Source organism: Phodopus roborovskii, unplaced genomic scaffold (assembly GCF_943737965.1).
Source record: "Phodopus roborovskii unplaced genomic scaffold, PHOROB, whole genome shotgun sequence".
In the NCBI taxonomy this organism is placed as follows: Eukaryota; Metazoa; Chordata; class Mammalia; order Rodentia; family Cricetidae; genus Phodopus; species Phodopus roborovskii.
In genome coordinates, this window is record NW_026125477.1 from 136,111 (window position 1) to 159,701 (window position 23,591).

A 23,591-nucleotide genomic window follows, 5' to 3' on the forward strand; every position below is an offset into this window, starting at 1 on the left:
TGCCATTTCCAGAACCTTCATCTTGTCCCTTGGAGAAATAAATAAATCAGGCCAGCATGTTCCCTTTAACCCACTCCCTCTTGGTTGGGTCCTCAGCCACTCCTAAAGCTTTTCTTGAACCCCGAAGATGACCTGTGAGAATCTGGCAACCTGAACTCACACAAAGAAACTCCATGGACTGACCCTCGATTCTCCCAAAGCAAGGGGCACCTTAGCACGAACAGAGTCTGTCCCACCCTTCCACAGATGATAGAAGATAATATCCAGGCTCCGAGAACATTCCACCCCCCTGCCTGTCTTGTGCTGACCATGGCTGAAGAACTCTCCTCACAGATGTCCAAGTGGCCCAAGGCTGATGACTCCCTACCCAGAGCTCTGCCCGTCACCTCTCATCATCTATTACTTGGGGCCCAGTGCCAAGTAAGAGGGCAACCAGGTTGGAGGGCAGCCAGGAAGAAACAACACTAGTCTTTCATCCTGGCCAAGGCAACTCAAGGAGCCATCCTGGGGGCTCCAGGGGAAGGCTCTGGCCCGGTGAGCCTGGCAGGGACCTGGCAGGAGGCTGCCAGACACAAGATCTTTGCTAGTAAGACAGAACAGAATGCTCAACCAAATAATGGGTCCTTCTGCTCAGGTTTCACCCTGAGTCAACAGCCCCCTCAGGCAGAGAGCCCCACCCCAGGGTCCACCCTATGTGTCATCAGCCCCTCCCCAGTGCCCTCTGCACTGGCCCTAACACTCAACCGGATATGCAGTCCCATCCCCCAGGAGGGTCACCCTGGCCTTAGCACAGCTTCCATTTCCTGCCCCTGGTGACTTCTCTGAAGTCTATTGTTCCCATTGAGTTTGGGTCAAAGGAAGCTGGGTCCCCACCCATGGGGGCCTGCCTGCCCACCCTGGCCTGGTAGAGAAGTTGGCCCAAACCAGGGAGCAGCAGGCCCATCCTCCTACCTTTCTGGAAGCTGGCCTGTGTTACACGCAACCAGATGGGCACAGATCTTGGCCTGAAGTTCTGGTGGGAAATTTCCCACAGATCCTGTCCCACCAGCCGAGGGCCCCAGGAACAACCACACAGGTGTGGCTAGACTCTCCCCAAACACACAGCCTTTAAAAAAAAAAAAAAAAATGGCAGAGAAAACTACCGTTTCACAAGAGGTCAAGGCAACACTGGAGATGGAGATCCCACACTCCCAGTGAGTGAGCCAGCCTGCCCTACCCCAGCCTCCACCTGGGCCCCTGAGCCTGGTGACACCCCGCCCTCAGGGTGCTGGGGAGCAGCTGTTCAGCTCCAATTTCAGAGCTTTAAACAGAGCTGTTGTTCCCACTTCTGCCAAGAAAGGGTCAAGGGGGCAAAGGAGCCCTGATTCCCAACTGCCAGCAGCCTAGCCTCAGCTACAGGAAGAGTAGGGCCCAAAGTCAAAGACCAGTGTCTCTACCTTCCCTGAGAAGGAGAGGACACAACTTTGGCAATAGGTATGGCTCTGTGACTGTCACCAGCACAAGATTGCAGAATAGAGGCCAAAGGAGGCCCTGACATTTGCATCCTGGGAGATGGAAAAGACAAGAGCTGAGGGCCAAAGCTCAGTGGTGGAGCAGTGGATTTAGCAAGCCCGAAGACTGGGCTCATTCCCGGAACCAAAAAGCAAAATGACAGAGTGGATGGGGTAGATAGAGAGATAGACAGACTGACAGACAGATGCATACATACATACAAGAGAAAATGCCCACCTGCAACCTTCTACCTGCATCACAAGATGGTAGCCACCACCCAAGTCAGACTGCTACCGTATCCATGACGGATGAATGAAAGTCTGGGGTCCAGATATTGGGTTCCACAATGCAGAAGACAGCATTCAAAGTGAAGAGCTTGGGTTTTACTCCTAACTCTGCCACTTAGAGCATATGCAATCCCAAACGTTTTATGGTCCCTCTCGGGGTCTCGGTTTCCCCACAGAGGGGGCTGGACATTGACAGAGGGTCCAACAGTGCCTAGCAAATTCACCCCAAGGGCAGGGCAAAATGGAAATGAGACCGTGGGTGCTGGAGAATGGCAAAGGAAAGGCCTCCCCATGCCACAGGACCCTCAGCAAATACTTAGTGCACATTGCAAAGAAAACATGATGAACTGGGTGAGATTTCCCAAGGGTGATTCAGAGAAACAGTCATTCCAAAAACTCCAGTTTCACGTGGTCTAAGACCCTGAATTCAACCCTCGGCAAGGAAAGGGGAAGGGAGCTCCTACCAAGGCAAGCTTGGGAAAACAAGCTACACCATTTCCAAGGGCCCTGGGATGTGCTATCAGGAGCTTTGCAAACACTGAGTTTTCAGTGCAAGCTTTCTACAAGGTATTAGTTACTCCCCTCCCAGCCCCTTAACACCCCCCAACACACACACACACACACACACACACACACATGTTACTCCTCAGGAAACTAAGCCCCAAAGCTTAGTTAAAGGTAGTGAGTCTCAAGATTCCTGCCCCAGTCTGTCTGGCCCCCATGCTGTGCTTTTTTCTATCCCAGAGAGCTGTTTTTGTAAACCAGCAGCACATGTGGCCCCGGTGGTTAGGGATGTGAGGCATTTCCCAGCGGATTATCTAATCTACATTAGCAGGATAAAAGGAAGGATAAACACAAGACCCCCACCCCGGACAGCTTTCTCTTCCTTCCTTCCAAGAAACCTTAGCTGTCATCTCGGTCGTGTTAATGAGGGAGAACTCGGATGCCAAGCCTGTCTGTGACATGTCTAGCCTGAGGCAGCCCTCACCTTCCAGACTGTCACTAAGGCATTCTCTGCATTGAGCCACTCACATTTCCCCCACAGGAACAAGGTAGCTATAAAGTTGTGAAGAATGGGGGAGTAATCCCAACAGTCTGGAAGCTGAGGCAGAGGATCACCCAGTTTGAACCCAGCCTGGGTCACAGAGCAAGGCCCCAACTATTCAGGAAGAGTCAGGTCTAACAGTCTGTTAAGGAATGAGAGATTTCCCCCCCTCTGTGGTGCTCCCAGGAGAGGTGAACCCTGAGAGGTCGCTTAGACCGGCAAACACTGACTTTTTTTTCTCCTTGAGGCCAACTTAGAAACACTATCAACATCCCAACATCCAACATGGTCAACTAAGCCTGGTGACTCAGGCCTGTAATCCCAGTACTTGGAAGGCTGAGGTAGATGAACCGCTATGAGTTCAAAGCCAGACCGTCTCTTGAGTCTAGTCTCAAAAAGTGAGTCTCAAAAAGAAGAAAAAAAAAGTTGTTTTTTGTTGTTGTTGTTTTGTTTTGTTTTTGTCTTATTTTTTTGTTTTTGAGGCACAAGGATGAAAGCCAACTTATGGAAGGGTAGTAAGTAGTACCAGGCCAGGCTAGACTAGACTTCTGCTCCAAAAGAGAACAATCTAACAAGGTCTCTCCCTTTTAGGGGGTCCACCCCCACAAACATTCTTTAAAAACCACCCTACTCCCTAAGGGCAAAGATCTCAGCCTCGAAACAGCTCTCTATTCCCCCAGCACAGGATCAGCTCTCCCTCAGAAAGACAGCTGCCTGGAAGGGGCGCAGGTGTAGGCAGCTTCCTGCTAGGGCTGCCCAACCCAGCAGGGATGGGGTGGGAGTGGGGGTGGGGGTACACCTCCAACTACTACTGTCAAATTCTCCCTGCACACAAAAGACTTGGAAACACTGTCTCCTGCTCCGGTTCTGCAGGAAGAAGTCCGAGCCAGAACCAACATCCCCAGAGCGAAGACAGTCTTGGGAGTTGAGGGAGGCATCACACACCCACTCCCGACACTCAGGGCTTCACACAGCACCCTCTTCGAGGTGTTCTGTAGTACCATGTACACACTGTCACGTTCAGCACAAACGCATCTACTGAAAGCAAGGCGAGTCACAGTGCACAGACCTCCCTCCCTCAGGTAACACCCAAAACTTAAGGATGCTGTCATAGAAAGATCTCGCTTGAACTCACAGAATCGGAGTGTGGGTGTGCCTGGAGCCCCTGACGTGTGTGTGCACCGCGGGGCGCCCCTGGGCTGCCTGCTAGAGGACAGTGCCTTGGAGTTTGGAGAGCTCTTGCCCATCACTCCTCTGCGTGGGGAGCAACTGCGTCTCAAATCCTGGGGACCTCTGCACAAGGTCCAAGCAACACACCTCCCTCCGGGGCTAGCTTCTCCTGACTGAAAAGTAGAAAAGGGCCTGGCTGGGGCTCTTAAAACGCCTATCTCTGATACTTCAGTCAGGCGACCCTGCTATGCCCAGCCCCTGGGCTCCACCTCCCGCGCGTGCCCCAGTGGTCCTCTAGTGCTGCCCGGGACCACGCGGGACGCCGAGATCCTCCGCACTCGGCAGTCTTACCGGTCCCAGAGTGCGGGAGGCGGGGCAGGAGCGCTCCGCCGGATGCAGCAGGTCCACACGGGGCACCAAGTCTTCCAGCCGCGGCGACGGCTGCGGGGCCGGAGCGCGGAGCTGCGGCGGTCCCCACCCCCGGGGCCGGAGTTTGCAGAGGAGCCCGGCAGGAATGCGCGGAATGGGCGCTGGAATGAGACGCGCGCGGCTGGGGAGGGAGCGGAGGGAGTGGCGCTGCCACCCGCACCTCGGGGAGGAGACCCGGTCGGAGAGGGGCCGGGCTGAGCGGCGGGGCGGAGCCCGAGGGACCGCGGGCAGCCACGGGACCGGGCAGGGCCGAGACACCCGGGGACCCCGCCGATCTCTCGGCGCCTCCCGCAGCTCGCACCCACCCGCCTGGGCTCCGGGCTACCGATGTCCCGCTCTCATCCAGCTCCCCACACCCCCGGGTGGCGTTGAGTCCTAGCTGTCCCCCCCCCCACTTCCAGCTGAAAACCGTCCCCCTCCGCCGGGGTGGGGGCGCGCCTCGCTGCGCTCCTGGGAGGACGCGGTCGCGAGCAGGAAGGGCTGTTCCCTTCCCCGAGGCTGCTACCCAGGACTCTCGCTCCGGGAGCAGGAAGCAGGAACTCCCCGGCTCTGCTCCCAGATCCGCCACCGCTTTCCCTCTCCAGCCCTCCCCAGTATTGGCCCTTTCAGTTCTCTCGACGTCCCTTGGGGATCTGCAGAACTGTCACTCAGAAAGCAGGGAAGAAAGGGGAGAACCGTCATGTGCTCGGTTGTTACTCCGTGACTCTTTATCCTGTTAATAGGTTCACCGGATGCTGTGAGAATAATAAGGGCATAGGGTCCCGGCCTGGGTTCGCAGAGAGTTGGAACTTGGCTGGGGACCCAGGACACAGGACAGCGTCATCATGAAATTAGAAGACTGGACTTCTAACTTAGGAGAAACACGTGGCTCGGGCTGAGTAATCTTTATAACAATTTGGCTTAAAGCAATCACAGTTAACTATATAGCTCCAGCACCGACCCGGTCGCTTTGGGAAACTTAAAACCAAAGAAAAGACTATTTCCAAAAATCGAACAGTCTCTGGAGCATTATCCCTTAGTTTTTATTGCTGTGGTCCTCCCAGTCCGAGCTCCTTGGCCAAACAGAAACCCCCGAAGGCAGTAAATGGCAGGATTTATCTTATATTTTCCCAACACTAACATAAGTTGGAGATATACAGACTAAATGAGGGTACAGCAGCATGAGAAATGCTGAAAAGTATTATAAATGCCACGGTTGTGCCAAAGAGAGGTGATCCAAAGAGTCTGCGGAAATGCCGGCATCACGGGACTAAGTAGCATCCAGCCTTACAAAGTGAAGACTTTGAAGGAGGCAGCCCTCATTTGGATATATAAATTCTAGTATGCTTATTAAATAATGAGTCACATCAAAGCTTAGTCATAATCCATTCACATGAGAAGATCAACACAAGACTCTGAGCATGAAGTACAAACTGCCCTGCCACTTAATTCAACAATCCTTTCTTGAGCATTTGTTCACTCTGGCATCAAAACAGGCAGGCCCCTGCCCTCAAGAAGCTGACCATCGAAGCAAAACAGTAATTCAATAATGCATCATCGTCCAACATGAATTTAAGAACAGAAACAATGAGATTTCAAGGCATAAGGGTGACTTTTCCCGGTGTGATGTTTACTCCGGGCACTGTGTATGCTAGGCAAAGCTCTACAATGATGCTGTGGCCCCAGCCTTAATTTGCTTTGGTTTTTGAAACTGGTCTATTGAGTTACTCAGGCATGCCTTGAACTCTGTAGCCCTGGCATGCTTTGAACTGGTCAATTCTCCTGCCTCAGACTTGGGAATAGCTTGAATTGCAGTGCAGGCTTTTGCTACCAGGTCTGTGGGGTGACCTTGCTCCAATTCTTAAAGGACACATGAGTTTGCCAAGCGACTTTTCAGGAAGATTTGGTGTGAAAAATTAAGAGCAAACCAAACAAGTAGTCGGGTGTGGTGGTACACACCAGAATTCCCTAGCTCAAGGGACAGCTGACTGTGAGGTTCACACAGGCTGCACTGAGGACGTGGCCATCCTGAAGGCCACTTAGACCCAGGCGTGACTTTCTTGGTGCTGTCATTAGACCCTCTGACAAGAGTCTTGAATGCCATGTGGAGACTGTTGTCCTGTCCTGAACACACTCCGTGACACTGAGACCGAAGAGAGAGCCTCAGGATCTGGAAATAAAGTTAAAATTCATTGTGATCTGTGAATAGAGGTTGTCCTTTAAGCTGAAAGAGTGTTACAGATGGACAGTTGACCATGTCACACCTATAGTAAGAGCTCTGTCCAGCTGTGGTGTGGTGGCCTGGTGGCAAGGGCCTGAGAAGGTTAAGGCAGGAAGACCTGGCATTCAAGGCCAACCTGGACTATAGTGCAACACTCCATCTCTAAAGCAAAATATAATTAATTAATTTCAACTACAGGGAAGTAGGATAATATGGGAGGGGAATCTGGCCAGGACGTGTGGGATGCAGACAAAATAGCCCTTCACAGGCAGCAGAGGACTCTCAGAGAGCGCTCTGCTTGCTTGCTTCTCTTCAAAACCATTGGGGGATCCAAGGTGGAAAAAGTGTGTCTTCTAGCTTTCTGGTTCTTACCCTTTCAAGCTTCTAGAGTATTCTAGGTTTTTGGGAATTCTGCTTTCTCAGAAAAAGAGGACCATCTGAAAACCCTTCTGCTAAAGAAAACTGATCAGATGCACCCGTTCTGAGGGACTGGGGCTGCCAGTGAATTTTCTTTGGTTGATGTGTATGTGGGTGTGCCTGCATGTACACAGGTCCCACTCTAGGCCAGAGGAAATCAGATTATCCTGCAGCTAGAGTTACGTGATGATGTGAGCTGCCTGATATGGGTGCTGGGAGCCAGGTCCCAGGTCCTCTACAAGAGTATTAATTACCACTGAGCAATCTTTCCGCCCCGTGACAGGGCTTTACAGAGGTCGTCTAGCCTGGCCAGGTGGGTTCAGAATACTTGAGACCTTCATTCACTGACCCTCAAGAATGACCTGCTGGTGGGAATGTTTTAGCTGTTTACGTACAGCTGGGAGACACAAATCCCCTCCAATTACATCATGTGGCCCATGACTTGCCTAATTTACTGGAGGCCCAGACCACTCCAGTCTGACATGTGGGTGGAGGCTAAAGGTAAGGTGGTGATGTCCAAGCTGGTTTTGATGTGGGGAGGGTATTTGTGTTGATTAGGCCCCAACTCAACCTTTAAAACCATATTAATTAGTGTTACCACATGCTGTTTGGTATTATTTCTGTTCCTGTAATAAACTTTTTTTTTTAAACCCACTTGGATCATAATCAAAATATCTGTAAGGATCCCTTATTGCACAAATTCACTCACATCTATGTGATGGAATAGGTCCAAGCTGCTAGGAACAAGGGGATGTTTAAACTCTGTAGTAGTTTTAGTGTTTTGTTTGTTTAAGTGCTAAGGACCAAACCCAGGGGCTCACATATGCTCTAACACTGAACTAAACTCCAAACCAGACATTCAGGATTTACTACATGAAAAGGGCAGATCCTCCCCCACGCTTTTTTCCTTAGTTTTTTGGAGACAGGGTTTCACTGTGTAATAGCCCTGGCTGTCCTAAAACACTCTGCACACCAGGCTGGCGGTGTGTGCCACCACTGCGGATTGTCAAAGAGGTGTGTGCAGGTTGATTCCTGAAGGTTTGATGCTCTTTGTTATTGGTGTTATTGTTTTGTTTATTAAGGAATTGTTTCTGAAAAAAAAATATATATACATTTATATAGAGATATTACATATGTATTTATATATACTTTATACATGTAACTATATATACTTTATATAAATATATAGAGATTATGTAGTGGGATATTCACTTTGTCTCCTTCTGTGGCACTGACCACGCCCATTGGGGGTGGAGCCATGGGCGGAAGTGACCTGTGGAAGGAGGTCTGAGGAGGAGCCGGAAAGCCTCTCTTGTTGGCCGGTAGCAGAGAGGAAAGCATCAGGTGGAACTGGTGTTCATCTGTCTAGGTTGTAAGTTATTTCTCCCTGAATAAACATCTATTCAGCCTATTTGTTTATCCTGATTCTTATTTAACCGCAAAAAAAGATTATGTGTAAATACTTTATACATATGAATAAATTAATATATATGTATATATATGTGTGTGTGTGTATATATGTATGTATATATATATATATATATATATATATATATAGAGAGAGAGAGAGAGAGAGAGAGAAAGGATTTGTTAGAATGACTTACAGGCCGTAGTCCAGCTATTCCAATAATGGTTGCCTGTTGAATCCAGTTGTTCCGTCCACAAGGCTGGATATCTTAGCTGGTCTTTGGTATACATCAGAATTAAAGGAAGTAGGCGCTAATTCCAGAGAAGAAATGAAGTTGCTAATGAGACAAAAGCAATTTATATAGGCTTCCACCAGAAGGCGTGGCCCAGATTAGAGGTGTTTCTTCCTCTCTCAAAGATTCAGATTAGAGCTAGACTGTGGAGATGCACACCTTTAATCCCAGCATTCAGGAGGCAGGGAAGGCAGATCTATGTGAGTTCAAAGTCAGCCTGGCCTACAGAGCTAGTTCCAGGACAGCCAGAGATACACAGAGAAACCCTTTCTCAAAAACAACCCCCCAACCGATTCATTTTAAAAGTGGACCTTCCTACCAGGGCAGAGGTGGCATATAACTTTAATCTGAGAACTTGGGAGGCAGAGGCAGGCAGATCTCTGAGTTCAAGGCCAGCCTAGTATACAGAATGAGTTGGGGGATGGGGGTGGGAGGGGTGGACTGAATCGTCCCAATTCAAATTAAAAATCCTTCACAGGTGTGACCCATTTGGGGGTTTTAATTAATTACAGATATAGTCAAGTTGACAGCCAAAAACAGCATCAGACTTATTTAGCCATCTCTTCAGCCCCTAAGATTACTTTTTGTGGCTCAGCCACCTGGCTGCTTCTATGCCTCTAGAGTCAATCTCTCTCTCTCTCTCTCTCTCTCTCTCTCTCTCTCTCTCTCTCTCTCTCTCTCTCTCTCACACACACACACACACACACACACACACACACAGAGAGAGCACACGTTTGTGCATCAGGGACACACTAGGCAGAGTGCATAGATCAGTGGTCTTGGATATGCCTAGCTTGCTCAAGGCTGTAGATACAATCTCCAGCAGTGAAAATAAGTAAATAAAATTAATGAGCTCTCAGCAAACTACCTTGGGAACAGCAGGTTCTAAAGGTTACATTGTATCCCTTCCCTGTGTTTTGAAGAGCTAACCTCCCATATACCTCACAAAGTGACAATGTTTGGGAGTAAAATTCTCAAAAAAAAAAATCCACAAATGTACTTATTCTCATGTACATTGGTGTTTTGACTGTGTGGGGGTATTGGGTCCCCTGGAACTGTCATTACAGACAGCTGTGAGCTACCATGTTGTTGCAGGAACTGGATCCAGGTCATCTGTAATACAATCAGTTTTCTTAGCCACAGAGCCTTGTCTCCAGCCCCAGAAGGGGAACTCTAAGGAAGTGATTAAACACCAGGAATAGTGATTCACTCCTTTAATCCCAGTATTTCTGAGGTCGAGGCAGATGGATTGCCATGAGTTGGAGGTCAGCTTGGACTACGTAATAAACCCCAGGCCAATCCAGGCTGTGGAGTGAGACCCTGGAAAGACTGTTCAACAGTTAACAGCACTTGCTGCTCTTGCAGAAGATGGAGGTTGAGTTCGCAGTGCAGCTTGGCGGTTTACAACTGTGTGTGACTCCAGTTCCAGGAGTTCCGGACGCCCCCTTGTGGCCTTCTTGGGCATTCCCGGCACATGTTGCATAGACATGCATAAATGCTGGCAAACACTCATACATATACACTTTTTAAAAAATGATTACAGTTATTTGTTTAGTGGTACATGGAGGCCAGAAGGTAACTTCTAGGAGTCCCTTCCTTCCACCAATTGTGTCCCACGGACGGAACTCGTGTTGTCGGGCTCAGTGTCCTGGTGACAGGAAGCCTCTTTATCCACCGAGCCATCTCACCAGCCCTCTTTGTGTTTCTGTGTGCGTGTCTATCTTGCGAGTATGTGCCCATATGTGTGGGGCAGGGGCTTGCCCTCCAGAGGCCACAAGAGGGCATTAGAGCTCATGAAAGCGGTGTGATGGGAATTTGTAAAGTACACTGCATAGGTGTGAGGTGTTGACCTACTCTTGCCCACACGATTGGCCAGCAAGCTATTGTAACCACCGAGCTATCTACCATCTACCTCCCAACTCCCGCACCCTTCCAGACAGTGTTTACCCTATGTCAGGCTGGCTCTGCTCCCCAAATAATTAAGGGTGACTCCCTCATATAGTTTAAGATTGACCTTGGACTCGAAATCCTCCTACCTATGCCCTCTGAGTACAGGCTCACGGTACCAGGCTCCGTGACCATAAATGACTCCCTCGGCCCCTTGGTAGCTAAGAACTACAGATACACAGAGAAAAGAGATCTCCCCGCCCCTCAAGTACTGAAATCCCAGAAGAAACTGGAAAAGTGACACCCTCTTCAACTTCCACGCAGGGAGACAAGAAGATAGGTCCATCTGGAAACCAGAAATCAAGATGTCCGTGGCTGGTAAGCAACACCCAACCTAAGGGGTGAATTTTCATTTGTTTGCATTCAAATAAACAAGCGCTACACATCCAGGTCCTGTCTAGGCTAGTCTGGGCTGTATATGACTGTCTCAAAAAGACCAATAAATAAAACCAATAACTACTTATACGTGAGTGGTTATTCTGGTTGGCAGCATAGCCATGGACTGACCATCTAAAGGGGACATCCTAAGAGTGACTGTGACCTCAGGAGAGAAATCAGGATGGAGGGAGATATCAAGAGTGAGGTGTAGCCGGATGGATGGTGGTGACTCACAACTTTAATCCCAGCACTGGGGAAGCAAAGGCAGGTGGATCTCTGTGAGTTCAAGGCCAGCAAGGTGCATAAAGCAAGTTTCAGGACAGCCAGAACTGTTATATAGAGACTCCCTATCTTAAACACATAAATAAACAAACGGAGTGAAGTGTGGGTGAGGGTTATTGAGTGAGGGGGTGGATGTACACACATAGAACATTGTTTACACACAAACTGACAGTCTGGTCACAGGAAATGATAAGCGTCTAAAGACATGGATGGGTATGTTGGCCCTGGTGACTCAGTATCCATAAGTATGTACAATTGCATGTGTCCATTAAACTTTTTAAAGAAGTGAACAGGGAATATGTGGCTCAGCTGGCAGAGGGCTTGCCTAGAGCCCTGGTTGGATCCCTAGCACTGCACAGCCCAGTGCCTATGACTCCAGTTCTCTAAGGCCTGGGTGTGGGGGAGGGGTGCAGGACAGTCCTGTATAGCCAGGAGGGTCAGGAATTCACTGTCTTGTGTTACATTGAGGACTTCAAAGGACAACATGGGGTCCATGAGACCCTGCCTCACAAATCCACAATGAGGAAGTACGTAAATAAATTGAATAAAAAGGGAAAGAAAAACCTAAGGAAAAACAAAAACTGGTTTTTTGTGACAGCGTTTCTCTGTGGCTTTGGAGGCTGTCCTGGAACTAGCTCTTGTAGACCAGGCTGTTCTCCAACTCACAAAGATCCGCCTGCCTCTGCCTCCCAAGTGCTGGGACTAAAAGCATGCACCCCCAGTGCCCAGTTGCCAGTCATCAATTTTAAAATTACCTAATTCCTGGCTTTCTTTTTTAAGATTTATTTATTTATTATGCATACCTGTGTGTCTAGGCAGGCCAGAAAAGAGCACCAGATCTCATTACAGATGGTTGTGAGCCACCATGTGGTTGCTGGGAATTGAACTCGGGTCCTCTTGAAGAGGCAGGCAGTACTCTTAACCTCTGAGCCATCTCTCCAGGTTCCTCCCACCAGCACCTTTGTTTTTTGCCTGTCACCCTCATTTCCTCCTCAAACCATCTCCTTCCCTAGCCTTCCTGCTCCCAAGCTGAAGGGACCAGTATCAGCACAAGGCACCCAAGACCAAGTTCTCAGCACAAAGGAGATGACAGAAGACAAGGGAGAGGGAGAAGGAACATTTGTCCTGGAGGGACAAAGGACCTGCTTCTGGATAGAGAGGAGACTGATGTGGCCCATAGGCAAATGGTGGTTTCTACAGGAAAAAGGGGAAACCCTGTGTTAGGATGGGGAGTTAAATTTTGATCGGATAGGTTGATTAGGGCAGCCAAAGGGGCTTTTGATTGCTGGGCTTTAATACTGTAACAGCTGAACCATGGCAGTCAGCCTCAAGAGGAGGAAGTGGCCAAAATAAGGTGAATAGCTTTAGGAGTGAAATCTAATGGTTTTTAGCAAGACACAGAAGGCAGAGCTTCTCAGGGCCACGCTTGCCATTTCAGGGCTGGCCAGTCCCTTCGAACACCTCAAAGAGAACTGCTAGCTAACCATTCTAGAAATACTGGAGAATCATAGGAAAGACAAACCATAGGCGTGTAGTGTTGCCGGGAGTCTCCAGAACTGACTTTAAAGATGTGTCTAAAAGTGGCCACAGGCCAGGGAAACTTTTACTGACACCAGGGCCCTGCTACAGTTTGGATGATGAGCAGCACACAAAGACTCTGGTATGAAAAGGCTAGCTGCCAGCTTAGGTGGGGTCTGATGGGAGAACCTTAGGTCATTGGGGGTGTGCCTTGGGGGGGGGGGTTGTAGGACTCTACCCATTTCCCTTTCTTGTGAGAGGTGAGTTCCTCCCTGCAATTCCTATCATCTGCTGACTCCTCAGCCTAAGCATGATAGCTCCAACCACCAGGTAGAGATCCTAAAATCAGGAGCCAAGGGCCTGGGAATGTAGTTGTAGTTGAAGGACTCCATCCTTCCATTTATGAGTTTCTGGGTTCTGCAGATTTAAAAAGAAAACTAAACCAATCCCCTCCTTGCCTGTCTGTGGGCACTCTGCACTGCTTTCCTGCTCAGGCCAACTGCGTGTGAGGGCAGCATGACAGGGACCTATGGCTGGCAGAGCTGGACACACAAACTGCTCAGTAAGGGGTTGGGGAAGTGAAAAAATTAGCCAGGCCGGTGGTGGTGGTGGCGGCAGCAGCAGCAGCGTACGCCTTTAATCCCAGCACTTGGGAGGCAGAGGCAGGCGGATCTCTGTGAATTTGAAGCCAGCTTGGTCTACAGAGTGAGTCCCAGGGCAGCCAGGGATACACTGAGAAACCCTGTCTTGAAAAACCCAAAAAGGAAAATAGAGTGTATGAGTGTTTTGCCAGCAGATATTGTTAATCTCAAATATGCAAGAAGGAAGACTGCTTATCCTCATCATCCTGACCAAATTAATAAAGGCAAGCAATTAATGAAAGCAAGCCTTTTTATTCCTGATCCCCTAAGGTAGAGTTCCAGAGGTCAGCATTGGACGCGGGGAAGACAAAGTTTTTATACCTCAGGGGTGGGGGTGGGAGGTTTCCAAATGGGGGATTTGGCAGGCAAATGGGAAGGGTTACAGAGCAGTGCATAAGCATACAGGTTAGTTCTAACAAAGATGTGATTGCAAGGTGGTGTACCAAGGTAGTCATAACAACAGGTAGTCATAACAACAGGTAGTCATAACAACAGGTAGCCATAACAACCTTTTGAAACAAAGGGAGGTTTGCAAGATAGTTATAAACAACTTTTTGAAACAAAGACATGGTTGCGGTTTCCTGGGACAGGCAGTTTAGAACAGTTTGTAGTTAAGGTTACAGGAGGGTATAACCCAGTCCCTGAGAAACAGGTTTTATCATAAACAGGAATGCGCCTAGTTTTTCTTTATGATAAGATGGCCTTTTTTTTTTTTTTTTTTTTTTTTAAGACAGGGTTTCTGTGTGTAATGGCCTTAGCTGTCCTGGAGCTAGCTCTATAGACCAGACTGGCTTCAAACTCATAGATATCCACCTGCCTCTGCCTCCTGAGTGCTGGGATTAAAGGTAAAAATGGCTTTTAAGTTTAAAATGGAGGCAGGCTGGCTCATCAATATGTCTGTGCACCATGTGTGTTCCCAGTGCCAGTTGAGGTCAGAAGAGAGTGTCCATCCCCTGGAACTGAAGTTATAAGTTCCTGCTACCAAGTTAGTACTAGGGATTGAACCCAGGTCCTCTGGAAAAAAGCCACAAGCGCTCTTACTTACCCTCTGAGCTGTCTCCTTAGGTCCTGATATTTACTTTAAAAGTATTTGGAGCCAGGTGCATAGCTCATAGCTCATTGAGATAGTTTGACTATCAAGACTCAATCCCCAGACACCAGACATTTACTTGTGTTCTCTTAAGAGTTACTGTGTGACACAGGGCGGTGGTGTGGTCACTGGAGCTCTTGAGTTGTAATGTGCACTATTAACCACGAGGTGGCACCACAAAACTCTCTTACTTTCTCTCACAGCAAGGCAAAGTCTGTTGTGGCACAAGAGAGCCCTGTTCTTTGCAGACTGGGACTTTTGCTAGTTTGTCTGGCTGTGTAGACCAGATTGGCCTCCAAGGTTCCCCTTTCTAGCCTCAGCCACTAACGTTCTAGAATTACAGGCATGTGATACCATGTTGTCCCTCAAGATCATGGCTTAAAACAAAACCAGCAATAAAACCTTGATAAAAGGGAGACCAGAAAGCAGCCACAGAGGCTGGGAACAAGGTAGTATTCAGTGTCCCAGTGTTTCCTATGTGGATGTCTCTGTGCATCTAGAAAATTACATATAGGACCAAAAAGAATCCACAAGTGTCAACCTAACTGATGATATCACTAAATATCAAACAAAAGTGTTATAAAGAATCTGTTTGGATAGCAGCACTCAAGAGGCAGAGCCTGGAGATGATGGCTCAGTGGCTAAGAACACTTGGTGTCTGTCTTTCCAGAGGACCAGAGTTCAATTCTTAGCACTCACAGGACAGTTCACAACCACGTAACTCCAGTTAAAGTGGACTCCATGCCCTCTTATGGTCTCTGTAAACATCTGCAAACAACACGTGCAGGCAAAACAACCACACACCAAAAACTAGTGAGACCTCCAAACAAAAAAACCAAACAAACAAAAAACACAACCAAGGCCATCATGCACCTTAGCCACATAAAACTATGCACCAAGAAAAACCAGGTTAGTGAGAACTAAATTCTCAGCTGGGACTTTTCCTGTCTTTATTGGTGCCCAGAGTGAAAGCCCATGGAGCATCTGCGGGCAGGTGACTTCTTTCCATTTGTCAATAGGAGGTGATCCTTAAACGTGAAGTGTAGCCATGGTGACATAGCCCTGTGGTCTCAGCACTTGGGAGGCTGAGATAGGAGGGGAGGTGAGTTCAAAGGCAGCCTGGGCTCTACAGAGAGTTCAGGCCAGCCTTGGGTGCACAAGACTCCCTACATACACACAGAGTGACCTTGGAATAAGAGGTGACCTCTGTTTACTGCTTAGCTGCATCAGTGCACAATGTCAACAAAAGATCCAGGAGGCTCACGATGATGGAGTCCAAGAATGTTGCAACCTGACTCCTCAGAGCCCCTTGTGAATTCTGCTCAGTTCTACCATCCATGCAGAGAGCTCTAAGATCTTGAGTATGATGCCGCCACACTCTCTCCTAAGGAGACTTCTCAGTCTGTGGTACCCAAGGACTGAACCAAAGAACATTCCCACAGAATACAACAGGACAAAGCCCAAAGGGTGGGGTTCTGGGAAGAAGGTGACGTTATTATATAAATTATCTTTATTTATATGGCATACAAAAGGTATAAATATGATTTACGTAAAACCGATCATCTGCTCATCTGCACACTCAAGCAGAGAGCCTATGAAATGGGCGTATACAGCTCTCTTAGCTGGACAGGAGTAGATCCAGTGGCCCATGGTCCCCACGCCATTTCACTGGAGACAATGAACAACTTTCTGCTCAGCAAAGGCGGTTTGTCAGGGGCAGTGGGTGATAGAGGTGTGACAGGCTTCAGAGCACGCTTATGAACAAGGCACTGAATGGGAAGCATGCCTGAGGCAGAAACCAGTGATACCTGAAGGACAGACAGGACAACGGGACACGCGGTGAACCCAGGTTTCCTCCTCCCACATCTCAGGCCACCACACAGCCGCTTGATGCTGAGCAGGGAGAAAGGAGGAGTCCCCATGGACAAAACCATGGAGCGGAGCAGTAGCCGGCAACCCCTTCACCCAACCCGGAAGCAGCTTGGCAGTGGACAACCACTGAATGCAGGGCCGAAGTTTTGGAATTCTCAAGGTCAGGTGAACTGGAGAAATTTCCTCATGGTTTGCATGAAGTGTTCACGCTTTCAAAAGCGTCAGTGAGCTAGGGAGTGTCTTCTCTGGTGGGCCAGGCTTGAAGGCCAGAGGACAAAGCTGACCCGGCAAGGCCTGTGGAGTGAGTGAGGCAGGCGGTCCCATTGCCTCTCACACTAGACGAAGACCCTGGAGGGCGAGGCTTTCAGAGGTCTGGCCAGTCACTCTGCTGAGATCCTTGCCTACCACCCTGCTCTGAGGACAGGGAAGGAGGCCAGGGCATGAGCTTTCCCAGACCCCAGAAACAAGATAGCGTCACATGATCCAGAAACAGACAATAGGACACTGACTTGAGCTTCCTGAAGGCAGATGACACCTACAGCCATCATCACCGTGAGGTAAAAGCGACCAAGAGCAGATTCGGCACAAGCACCTCTTAAGAGTCAGTCTCAACAGGAGGTGACGGGCACGCCTTTGATCTCAGCACTTGGGAGAGGCAGGGGGATCCCTGTGAGTTCGAGGCTAGCCTGGTCTACAGAGTGAGTTCCAGGACATCCAAGGCTATTAAACATGGAAACCCTGTCTCCAGGAAAAACAAAAGTAAAGATATAAGTAGTCAGTCTGCTGCCCCTAAAAAGCAAACCGTGCCCCTTTCTATTTATGATCTAGAAGATGCTTCAGCTTTGGAGTATAGGGTTACACTGAGGCAGGCTGGCAAACCAGAGCCCAGGCCAAAGTAGGCCAGTGCCCACTGTATAAATAAAGTTTTATTGGGACCTGGCTATGCTCTTTGTGCATCAACTGGTTATGGCTGTTTTGTGCTAAAGAAGGCTAAGTGGAGACAGTCCAAGAGACGCCATGAGACCATTGGTTGAGAAAGTCTGCAGGCTCCTGTCTTAGAGGCTAAAGGCATCCAAGGGAATAGTCCCCTTTTGAAACAAGAAAGGAAGCATTTCATCATGAGAACCTGATTCTGCTGGAAGCGCCTGAGCACAGGAAACTACACATGCCGCAGAGGAGCTGCTGTGCAAGTCACCAGAATGCCCAGGTGTCCTCCTCCCTGGGCTTTAAGCCATCTCTCACCCACAGGGAGCTATGATCCACGGCCAGGTCTGTGAAGCTCAGAGACAGCATGAACGAGTGTGTGCATGTCTGAACATACACATGCTCATTCACACACACACACACTCGTTCATCCCGGCAGGGGCAGAAGATTGCTATTCTTGTGCTGGGGCCGGTCAAGGGCAGCCACTTTCTGCTCCTGAAGGCTCTGTGGTGAGGATGTCCCCTGCTTGCTGTTTCTCATTCACAAGCCAGCTTGCTGTCAAAGCTGGACAGCCCAATGGCGAAGGCTTGAAGTGCACACAATGGGTAGTTATAGTCTAGTGTGAATACATCATCAGCCACTCGTCCAAACTGCATGACTATGTAGTCCGCTGGAAACAGAAAGAAACGACCATGTTAGAGGTTAATGTGGTTGTACTGGGGATGGGACTGGCGAGCCACAAGTTCTCTCTAAAATAGGCTGGAGTGATGGCTCAGCAGTTAAGAGCACTGGTTACTCTTCCGGAGGACTGGGGTTCAAATCCCAGCACCCACACGTCAGCTCACAACTGTCTGTGACTCCAGTTCCAGGGGACCCTGACATCCTCACACACATATACCTGCAAACAAAACACCAATGCACTGAAAATAAATTATTTTTTTAAAAATGGGCCACTAAGAGAGGGAGATGGAGGTGCCAAGTTCCACCCCAGCACAAAAGCAAGCAAACAAACAAACAAAGCAGGAAGCTTGTAGTTGGTGCGGTGGCACACACTTGCAATCCCAACATTAAGGAGGATGGCAGCTCCACTGGCTGGGCCGACATAGGAAGAGCCTGTCTCAAAAAGGTAAAACCAGAAGTTTCTACTTCTGTTCTCCCGATAGAGTGTAGAGACATTATTCCTGACCAACATGGGGCACAGGCGGAGAGCCCAGAGAAGCAGGAGGACCAGAGGTGACTGACGGGGCTGCAGTCAGCTGGCTGGCTTCACTGCGGTCACCTGCACCTGGGTTCTAAATGGCCTCACCCAAGAGCTCTTTGCTGTGCCATGGGAAGATGCTCACACCCCCTCGGGCCCTGTGGCTCTGTCTTTTCAAGAGATTAAAATTCAGTCACTCCCTCCTGGCATGGCTCCCCGGAAGTGCCCATTTCCACATCGGCACAGAGTACCCTCCCCAGTCCCACCTAGCCCTTCCCGCTGCCGGCTTAGGGTCCCTTCCAGCGGGCTTACGGTCGTTTCCATGGACGATCTGAAAGTTCTTCACGGATGCCTGAGTGACCCTGCCGTGGAAGTTGAGGACGTAGGACTGGGTGTCGTCGCTCCACACGGGGGCCTTGTTGTGCAGTTCGATCAGGTTCTCCATGGTCTTGTTTTGCCACTTGGAAAGCAAGCTCTCGTGTTCCTGTGTGGATGGGAAATGATTGTCACGTAGTCACAATTCTGAGAGTCAGACGGTGGAAGAGGGAAAAGTTGGAACGGCAACAGAACTGAAGCCAAACATCACCACTAGCTTTGCAAGGTTTTTTTTTTTCAATTATTATTATTATTATTTCTTATTTTACATGTTGATCCCAGTTAAGCTTCGCGATTCTTTCTAGCATTTTTTTCTACTTTAAGAACAATTACTGATCGTTGTTTTTATTTTAAGTTACAGGTGATTGTGAGCCACCCTGTATGTGTGCTGGGAATTGAACCCAGGTCCTCTGGGAGAATAGCCAGTGCTCTTAACCGCTGAGCCATTTCTCCAGACCCAGCTTTAAGATTCCTATATGCCATCTGGTGTTTCTCAAGCCAGCATCTCCGGACCACCCCATCCCGGGGGGACCGTGAGCAGGGGCTCTTCTGATAACAGAAGACCTGCACAATGGCCTGGTTCCAAAGGAGCAACCCTTCTTTCTTGTCTTTTCTAGCTGGTCTGTTCTGTACAGTTTTACTGTATTCAAGAGGCATCGCCGATGGAATATAATCTTTCTTCTGTCTCTGAGACCTGATCTCACTGTGAATGTATTTTTACTTACATTTCGTGGCCGAAATGGGATGCGTTCGTGATTCATATTCATTCCCGGAATGATCACAGACATTTTCCTAGGACCTTTAAAACCCAGTACATTTGTTTCCTGGAAGACAGTAAAACAAGGCCGAATTTGAAAAGGGAAGGGAAGAAGCAACCTAGGACTGTTCTTACAGGAAACCTCCTCTGGCATGGAAAATACTGCCAGCACCCAGAATGCCAAAAAATATTGCCAGCGTTGAGAGCACCGAAACCTGTTTCATTTCTTTGCTGGGGCTAAACACAGAACCTGAGAACTGAACACAGAAGTCAGGTGTGGTGGCACACGCCTGCACACATGTCCCAGTACTTGGGAGGTTGAAATAAGACTGTTTGAGCCCAGGAGTTTGGGGCTAGCGTAGGCAAAGTAGTGAGACCTTGTCAAGGAAGGAAAGAGAGAAAGAAAAAAGCCAGCTGTGGTGGCACACACCTTTAATCCCAGAATTCAGCAGGTTGAAGCAGGAAGGTTGAGAGTTTGAGGCCAGCCTGGAATATGCAGCAAGGCTGGGCATACAAGAAGACCCTGTCTCAAAAGAAAAAAAAAAAAAAAAAAAAAACCAAACCAAAACAACGACTACAAAAAAAGAAAAAAGAAAAGGAGGGAAGGGAAAGATTAAATGCAAAGAGGTGGCTTCGCTCTTATTGTAGCCTCTGGCCAAAGAGTGAGTACCAAGACAAGGGAGGGCAGTGGAGAGTGAGTCACAGCCGAATTTGGTGATCCAAATCCAATTAAAACTCAGATACAAAGAAGAAGCGATACCGGCTCCTAAAAGGAGCGTTGGGGAGGAGGGGCAGAGCTGGCTCAGGGCCTGGCTGGCAGCACAGTGGGGCAGAGGGGGAGCAGCAGGTAAGGCAAGACAGCACTTACATAGCAGATGGCGGCCAGCTCCTGTCGGGTGTGGGCCTTGTCCACCAGACCCTGGGCCTTGCCTGGGTTGACACCATAGTCGTATACTGTGAACTTGGTCCCCATGAGATTGGATCTGGTACCAGGAGGAAAAACGACCATGACGATCTGCATTTTTCCCTCCAGGAGACAAGCAGAGGAGACAGCTGTCCTCCTGACAGCCAAGGGGGGGGCACAGACACGATCTCCCAAAGAGCACAGACCACAAGGAAGGCTAGATTCCTTCCTCGTTTGCTGAGGGTCTTCCTCTATATCCTAGGCTGGCCTTGAACTTGTGCACAAAATCCTCTTACTTCAGTTTGCTAGGTGCTGGGGTGGCGGGCATAGCCACACTACGCCTGGCCTAAGATTTTCAAATGTTTATTTAAAAGAGTTAATAAGCAATTTATTAACAATCAATAAATGATTTAACAAAATAAATTACATCATCATTATTATTTAATTATTGAGACAGGGTTTCTCTGTGTAGCCCTTGTTGGCCTGGATCTCATGATCCACCTGCTTCTGTCCCCCTAAATTCTGAGAGCAAAGGTATGAGCCATGATGCCTGGCCTCAAGAGTCTCTTTTAACTTTTTTTTTTTATGTATGTATATATGTATGTATGTATGTATGTATGTATGTATGTATTTTTTTTTGTTTGTTTTTTTTTTTTTTGAGATAGAGGCCTCAAGAGTCTCTTTTAACTTTGTTCTTGTTTTCATGTTTTGTTTTTTTTTTTTTTTTTGAGACAGGGTTTCTCTGTGTAACAGCTCTGGCTGTCATGGGCTCACTTTTGTAGACCAGGTTGGCCTCCAAACTCACAGAGATCCTCCTGCTTCTGCCTTCAAGTGCTAGGATTAAAGGCGTGTGCCACCACTGCTCAGCTAACTTTTTCTCCTTTTTAAGATCAACACATCTCTGTATTTGAATCATTTACAAATAAACAACTATAGCAAAGGTTTGGGCTATAGTTCAGTGGTAAAGCAACTGCTTAACACGTGAGGCCTTAGGTTCGATCCCCAGTAGCACAGAACAAGAGAACTGCATAGGGGTGGGGGGTAACACAGCCATTATTCTGAAATTACAGGAATTACAGAAAGACTACACTAGGCCGGCGACCTGAGGCTCCATCACCTGAGTTTGCCGATGTAACTTTCCCTTCACGAGACAAGTCTGTCGGGTCCGTGGGAGACCAGGTAGTTGGATGTTTTGCTCTTTTTTCGCTTCCCTACCAGCAAGAAGAAATATCTGAGAAAAAGAAAAATATCAAACACAAGTCCAGTGAGACCACAAACGTCTACCAGTATCTATCACCTGCAAAGATGTTAACCGTCGGCCAGGCGTGGTGGTGCACACCTTTAATCCCAGCACTTGGAAGGCTGAGGCAGAAGGATCTGGAGTTCAGCAAGTCACCCTCTGTCCAAGTTTGAGGCTATCCTGGGCTACATGAGAGCCCATAAAAAGAAGGCAAAAGTGGGAGGGAGAAGCACACTCCTACACTCTTGTGGTGCTGGGGGCAGCTCAGTGGTGGGGCAGCTCAGGAGTTGGGGCTGAGCTCCATCCTAGAACGAGGGGAAACACTTCTCCACTTCCCTACATTGGGACGGAAGTTTTTCTAGAGGGTGGGCAGGGGTGAGGAATACAGACCCTGCCCACAGACGTGCCGGCACCCAGAACCAGAGCTCCTGGGTACACAACTTTGAGCTGACATGTTCTAACCAGTGGGACTCCCCAGGCATACCACCAAGTCCTACCCTAGCCTTGTCCCCTCGTGGCATCTTAGGGGTCCAGGGCGTGGCTTGGTGGAGGAGTGCCTGCCTAGGGTGCACGATGCTTCATGGCCAGCACTAGAGGCAAAGAAAGAAACGTGCCAGGGTGGCCCCCATACCTTGCGATTCTCCCTCCGCCTCCGGTGCATGTAGTAGGTAGGGAAGAGGCCTCGGTCCATGCCTTTCTTATCCCTGGGTGACTCGACACTTCACTGTGACACCCCGAGGGGCAGGACTGTATGCAAAGTCCTCCCCTAAATTCTCCACTTCTCCAAGCTGGCCATCACCTTGCTGGGCTATGACACCTGAAGCGCCTGTCTCCCTGAAGATGGCGTTTTGTGAGTAACCAGAATTGGGCGCAAACTTCCTTCCCTGCCACAGGACGCTTAGTGGACAAATCCTCCCCCTGTCCCAGCCTCCTCCCCCAGCCTCTTCCTCCTGTCCCCAGCCTCCTCCCCCCTGACCCCAGCCACTCCTCCCCCCAGCCTCCTCCCCTGACCCCCAGCCTCCTCCCCCTGTCCCCAGCCTCCTCCCCAGGGCAATCTGGTGAATCAAACAAACCAGGAGCCCCAGTGCAAACTACCTGCCAGTGTTTGGGGATAATCATACTAGCTGCAAAGGACCACACCGAGGCTGCTTTCTGGCTGGCCGCAGAATCCCTTTCTCTGAATGAGCTGATGGAGAGCTAAGACTGTCTCCTTCCTCTTCCCTCATTGTCGGTCTCCTCACTGGTCTACACTACCTAAGATGCCTGGCAGAAAAGGAAAACACAGTCAGCAACTGCCAACTGTGGTCCCAAAGATCATATTGGCTTAGCGGGTAAAGGAACCTGCTGTCAAGGTTGACAACCTGAGTTCAATTCCTAGGATCCACATGGGGAAAGAAAGAACTGACTCCCTAAAGTTGTCTGAGATGGTCATGTGTGTGCTATGACATGAGACACTCAGGCGTGCGAGCACGCGCACGCGCATACGGCACGCACACACACACACACACACACACACACTAATAAATCACTAACTGGAACTAGATATGGCAGTGCATGTCTATAATCCCAGTACTCACGCAGACACAGGCAGAAAGATCAGAAAGTCAAGGCTATCCTTGGCTACATAAAAGCTTGAAGCCAGCCTGAGCTACATAATATCCTATTGCACAACCACCTCCAATTTTGCTTTAGGCAAACTCCAACATCCTGCTATGGCCTCTTCTT

General features: G+C 49.0%; 1 protein-coding gene and 1 pseudogene across 1 annotated transcript in view; both read right to left on the bottom strand.

The window, feature by feature from the left end:
- Positions 1 to 5,245, bottom strand: part of LOC127215563 (transcriptional enhancer factor TEF-3) — a 69,969-nt gene extending 64,724 nt beyond the window's left edge. The window contains exons 1-2 of the mRNA XM_051175970.1: positions 5,151 to 5,245; positions 4,345 to 5,054 (exon numbers count right to left, since the gene is read on the bottom strand). Coding sequence (XP_051031927.1) covers positions 4,345 to 5,054; positions 5,151 to 5,245 — 805 coding nt within the window. The remainder of the gene's footprint in view (positions 1 to 4,344; positions 5,055 to 5,150) is intronic.
- Positions 5,246 to 17,828: 12,583 nt separating this feature from the next.
- Positions 17,829 to 23,111, bottom strand: LOC127215564 (tubby-related protein 3-like; annotated as a pseudogene).
- Positions 23,112 to 23,591: the final 480 nt, after the last annotated feature.